At 39.0% G+C, this 6,039-nt stretch overlaps 1 protein-coding gene across 1 annotated transcript in view; it reads right to left on the bottom strand.

Moving 5' to 3' along the window:
* The window catches only part of SNX4 (sorting nexin 4), a 34,057-nt gene extending 28,810 nt beyond the window's left edge, over window positions 1-5,247 (bottom strand). The window contains exon 1 of the mRNA XM_009698590.1: window positions 5,132-5,247. Within this exon, the coding sequence (XP_009696892.1) occupies window positions 5,132-5,247 (116 nt within the window). The remainder of the gene's footprint in view (window positions 1-5,131) is intronic.
* Between the last annotated feature and the right edge of the window lie 792 nt (window positions 5,248-6,039).

Genomic DNA, 6,039 nt, shown 5'->3' with positions numbered 1-6,039 from the left:
TGCCATCACACTGTCCCTTCTCAGCAGGATGGAAATCCCTGCTGCCTCTGCCGCTAGCAGCACCTGCTCTAGTTGTTTGGTGTTTTTTTTTTTCAACAAGCTGCAAAACTTCAGTTTGGTGACTCTTAGTGACCGGAGGGAGAAGACAACATTCCAGGAGGGCAGCTGCGTCACATCCAACAAAAAAACTATGCTTTTTAAATTAACACACTTGAATAAATTTAAGGCATATTTTGAAATTATTAATGCGAGTTTAAGATTCCCCCTTACACTCAGGCTTTGATAAAGTAAAAGCAGCCAGATTTTGCTCTTTAGAGCACACAGCACTGCAGAGTTGGGTAAAGGAGGGGAGCAGCAAAGTTCTTTGCAAAGCTATGGTGAGAAAGTACTGTACAGCCCTCAGTCGTGAGCCTGCATCCACACCATGGCCTTTTAAAAGAGGTAATAAGGGTTTGAAACTGCATGGATGGATTTGGGACAGGCAAGCAAGATGAGAGAAATAATTTTTTTTTAATCACACCAAAAACGTCTCCACCTGGTTACATATGAGACCATAAAAATATCACCAATTACAAGAGCATTTCTCCCCAGGAACCCCGTTCCAGAAAGGAAGTAGAAATCCACAAAGGTACTCATTACACTTAATACCTTCATTACCATCTAATTTTTTAGACCACATTATGAACTCCACCATTAAATGCAAGTACTGCAGACCAGTTTCAATTAAGATTATAATCACTTGTTGACATTCAGTCAAACTTCTCAATTTGTTTTGGTTTTAAAAACACAATATAATACTTGTACAGTCTTCAGGCAGGAAAACCATATGTTTCCCCTCTAAGTACAGTTTTAACAATGCAAGTTATTCATTGAATGAACCAACCTGCCTGAAAAAAAAAATTAAAAGACAATATTGAAACCTTCAGCTTTTACGTTCATAACCAATGTTATCATAAGCGATTAGAAGATTACATTACTCCAAAAGTCACGTTCATTTGCCTTAATTCAAAGCGCCAATGTGAAAGCTTTAGTCCATCCAACTAATCTCTTCCCATTTAAAACTTAATTATCTTAAATGAGCCATTAAATAATTCTGAACGCAGTAAAAAGGGGAATGGCTGCAAAATATTAAATCAGACAACAGGGAAATACATCTGTTTATTTCCTTGTAAAAGCAATCACCTCTTCAACTGCAGAAGCAATAACTCTGCTTTCAGCCTTTGACGTTCCAGTGTACGAGAAGTGACACTTCCATTCCCCTACACCGGACAAGGTTCACTCTCTCTGTAGAGGAACACTATTGTAGGGGCTGGGGAATTTTTCCCATTAGCTATTTAGACATGGTCTCTGCATTTAGGCCTCTCAACAGACAGAAGAGCAATCACTACAGATCAACTATGTGCTTTGTAAGACACCAGAAGTTACGCAGCAAGCCGTGTGACGCAGGGACAGTTCTCTTGCCAGAAGATTTTTCACAGCCAGGTGATTTTTCTTTTTTCTTTTTATACTGTCACCCAGTTTGCTGTATTTAACTAAATATACATCTACTAGGCAGGTTAATAATTCAGAATATCAATTAGGTAAAAATGAGCAGTAAAGTAAGTTTTCAACTGCTCTGTCTTGTTTCACCTCCTGACTCTCCCCTATTGAAAGCTCATGCAAAGTTCAGACTTTCTTCCTTTTTTCCTAATACCTCCTTTGGAGGGAGCAGACAAGTCTTTTTGACTCTCAATGACCAAAATCTGCATTTTGTTGTTTTATCAGAAAACAAGATACCTCTACAGGCATTCATTGTCTCTCCTGTGCCTCTCCCCAGGATATGCATATGCCTGGGCTCTTCACCTAGCCCAATGCAACTTTAGGAAAGAAACTCAAAACATAACGTAACAAAGGAAAAACTTCTGAAATCCTCTGGTGCAGCATTACTATCACTGAACCGTGACCTGGCTGGCTACTGATTTCCAAGTTCATTTCTCTCACAGAAAGTTTCTCAGGAGTCCTTACACTTTGGATGGGCAATCCAAGGTCTTAAGGGAGAAGCAGGTATCACTCATGTCACAATTTAACTATTGGAAATCTTTGCAAATATTGAAAGCAGAAATAAGATTAATAACTTCCCCAGCCATACTGGGGGAGTTTCAAGTAAATACACTGAGCCATCTCTGTGAAATTACTTCAAAAGGAAGTAAAGACTAGTAGGGCTGGAAATCAGGGATTCTCCTATTAAGTAGTAGTCAGATACCAGGCTGCACAAAGTTGTGTTACTTTTTCCTAAAGCCAGATTTTTAAAAAAAGAAAACAAAACACACACCCCACACTCTAGTCATCTTATTGTGTGACCAGGAGGACCAGGCTAGAGATCTGAAAGTCAGCAGCAATGGAAGCAAAGTTAACTAAATGGAAGTGTCCTACTACTACAGAGGAAATTGTTTACTTTAAAGGAGAACAAGAAAAAAGGCATCCCTGTATGTAGCATAATTAAGAGTCCATCAAAACAGAGCACTTACAGGTGCTCTGCATTCTGATTAACTTTCAGCTCTGTCATGAAAAACAAAGGGTACAAAACCAGGAGTCAAATTCTGGGTTTTATACTATCTCAGTTCTTGTAGTTCCATGCAGATCTGGTAGAAGACACAGCTGCCTAAATTTCTAAAAAGCAAGCCAGTCTGAATTTAAGTGAGGTCCTGGATATTTGCAGTTTCCCTTACAGAAAGCAAGGGATACACTGAGCACCTGCATCTCAAAAAGGAATATTTAGCTATACAGCTGTAAGAATTTGTACTTGCCTTAATGCCATTTCCCACAAAGAGGTGGAAGGGTCCTCTGTTCTCACAGGGAGAACATAAAATATAAGCTATTTCTAAATAACTGTATAGTTTAACAGAAGCTGTAAAACCATCTGACTTCAAGACTAATTGAACAGAAACAGTTCACCACAAAAAAAAAAAAATCTAATTAGCTAATGCAGAAAGGTGTAAACCAAGAATAAAGAGGATGCTTCCAGGAAGCATGACCCTTGGAATTTGCTGAGGCTCTGCAGCCTACAGCAGTGGAGTTTGTTTTGTCTCAAAGAAACAGATCTATGTTGAGGTATAATACCACTGAAAAAAAAAAGTCACATGAAAATGTAAGACCAGTAATAAATCTTTCCATTTTGAAAAGAAAAAGGAACTAACACCATCACTTGCATTTCGGAAACAGTTTCATCAGCACTAGTGAAACTCGTGTTAGAAGTTTAGGTACTCAGCTCCTGTTCTGTAACAAATACACAGTGGTTGTAATTGCATCCATCTTGTGTCTCTTATTCACCTAGATGCAGTTCCTTAATTCAAATTGAAATTAAATCCTAGATAGCAGTAATGGCAGAACCCCAGTTCACATAAACATAATGCAACTATTATTAAGTGGTCTTCCTTTTATATAACTACAAACAGAGTTTTATTCTTCAGCTACAAAATATCCCATTACCCACAGACAAATTGCTGTGAAGCCCACCTACAGCTACTTTTTTAAGCACATTTAATAGCCACCAATTATAGTTATGCAAGAAATTTTGCTTTCTCAGCAAAAGGAATAGAGACCCTATTTTATTAGACATGTGACAAACCCACATTTTCAATAGCTCTGTGACAAACATGTAATTGGTCTTGGTATTCGCTGACCACAGAATAAGGCAAATCTTAATGAAAGCAAGCAATCTAGGCAGCAAAATACAGTTTTGCCACTACGAAAGAACCACCAGGAAACACCAGCAGGAGTGAGCCCAAAGAAATGTAAGAATGACTGGGAAAGGAGATGCAGTCCGCATGTTCTGGGGATGCATAAAGATGCCCCCAGAGTACACTTCACATCACAGTTAAGACACCAATGATTCCAAGCGTCTTCTCTTTTTCTTCAGAAATATCATTAAAAGAAAAATAACACTACTTATGTGAGAAGATGTGATCTTTAATATCAGTACACTGTAGAAGTATTTTTTTAAAACATCTGATCAACTGCCAAAGAGCTACAATATTTAAAAAAATATAATGCATGTCTATCTTGGACTTTATTCTTAAAGTTTGGCAAAAATATAGTAAAAGTATCCCACTAGGTCTGCAGTCAGCGTGACTGGTGTGTCCCTTCATCAGCGAAACAAGCTAAGAAGCCTTTAACTAGTAACTAGAAGACTTATGTGATAGTATTACAATTTGAACTCTTCAGAGCCTTTGCAAAATGTAACTGCTTTGTTTCAGAAGGTTTTATCTGTACAGCAGATCATTCCCAAGGCAAAGCCCAAAAGGTTAACACTGTTAATATAAAGAGGAGAGACAAAACTCCTAATAAAGTCTAATTTTGAAATTCTTGCCTCAGCTGAGTAACATGATCCTGCATAACAGGAGTCATCTGCGACTGTTTGGGAAGTAATGATAAGTTAGAAGATATTTTAAAGCTTTGTTCACTACTCAAAACTGCAAGTTGTCTTTGTGGTACCAACTGTGTTTAGCATACTTGTATTATTAATCTTGTTAACACAAGAAGATTGGAAGCAGTAAGTTCTCCAGTGAAAGTTCAAACTAGTATGAAGGAAGGAAATAGTTAATTAACTCTAACCCTCAGAGTATCTAGGAGGAGTATGTGATCATTAGATCAAGCAAAATACTTCAAATATTAGTGGAGCAGTAAATGATGACCACATGACACAAATCATGAGACTTATTTTTTTGTGATCTCAAACAAGTCTAACCATTACTTTAGACCTCAATGCACAGCCTCTCTCACATACAAGCTGCACATACAACCTCATATACATGTATATAAATTTATCCAAGCCATGTCTAAGAAATAACCAAGCAGCTGTTGACACCATATTAAAGCAACATCTTTCAGGCACACATTTTTCCACCTAGCTCCAACTGAAGAATTACAGTACACAGTTACACAACACCAGCATTAGTACCAAACTGGAGACCAGATGCCAAGTTTTCACAGAAAAAGATCCTCCAGAGTAGGTTGATAATCCCATAACAAATCATAAACTAGCTAAATCCTCTCATCAACTGTACCTAAATACTTTCAGGGGTGGAAGGAGGGAGAATCTGTTTAGAATGGTACATCCACACACTCTTGAGAGTGAGCTCTCATCACCCACCTTGTCTCAATGAGGTAAGCAGTGTACGTTTCTTGCATGTTCATGGCATTCCTCCCAGTCCGTTTTTCAGCTTCTGAAACAGTGATTTCCATTTTTTTGGCCAAACAGTCTTCCATCTTTTTAGAGGAGGAAAATAAAGATTCATGTAACATTAGCCACGCAAGGCAAAGGCTACTAACCCTGCCTCCCCTTCTCCCACACCACATTTGTTCAAATAAAGACAGGTCTCTATAGGATAAAGGCTTTGGCAGGACTTCATTTTATATCTATCTTCTGTATCACATTCACAAATGAAAACAGAAAACCTGCTTTTGGGGAAAAAAAGCTAAAGTCAACAAACAGACAAATTCAGATACCAAAAGCCATCATGAGCCAGGAAGATACAGAAAGGAAAACTATTTTTCCTTACAGGTAATAAAGTAACTTCTTTAAAAAAAAACAAACAAAGTAACCCCAGTATTTTCTACCCAAACACTTCCCAACTACCAGTGAATTCCTCCTCAGGACACCTGGGACAAATGTAACCACCTCTCCCCTTTCACAGGAAAGGGAATACATCCGGATCAAGATGCTTTTCTTTTAATCTCTCAGAGTAGGATCGTTATCTTTTACACATTGGTGGGCAGAAGTCAGTCAGGACCACACGCCCACCCTGGAAAGGCAGAGCTGAATTGAGCAGGGAGGGGGATTTATTTGTGAAACTGAGGGAGAGGGGAAGACAAATTGAGACGATATTCAATAATAATAAATAATAATCTGGCGCTAGGGATGAGGCCAGACGGTGCACAAAGCCCTCTGACACCAGCCAGAATGAGGCTGGAAGAAGAACCCCCCAGCTCTGAGGGTCTGGCGGCACAGCTCTGCCCTGGGCTCCCCCGGGCAGGGTCTCGGCCCCAGGCAGGCAGCGG

Source organism: Cariama cristata, unplaced genomic scaffold, assembly GCF_000690535.1.
Source record: "Cariama cristata isolate BGI_N322 unplaced genomic scaffold, ASM69053v1 scaffold10344, whole genome shotgun sequence".
NCBI classification, from domain to species: Eukaryota; Metazoa; Chordata; class Aves; order Cariamiformes; family Cariamidae; genus Cariama; species Cariama cristata.
This window is presented reverse-complemented; position numbering and strand designations above follow the sequence as displayed.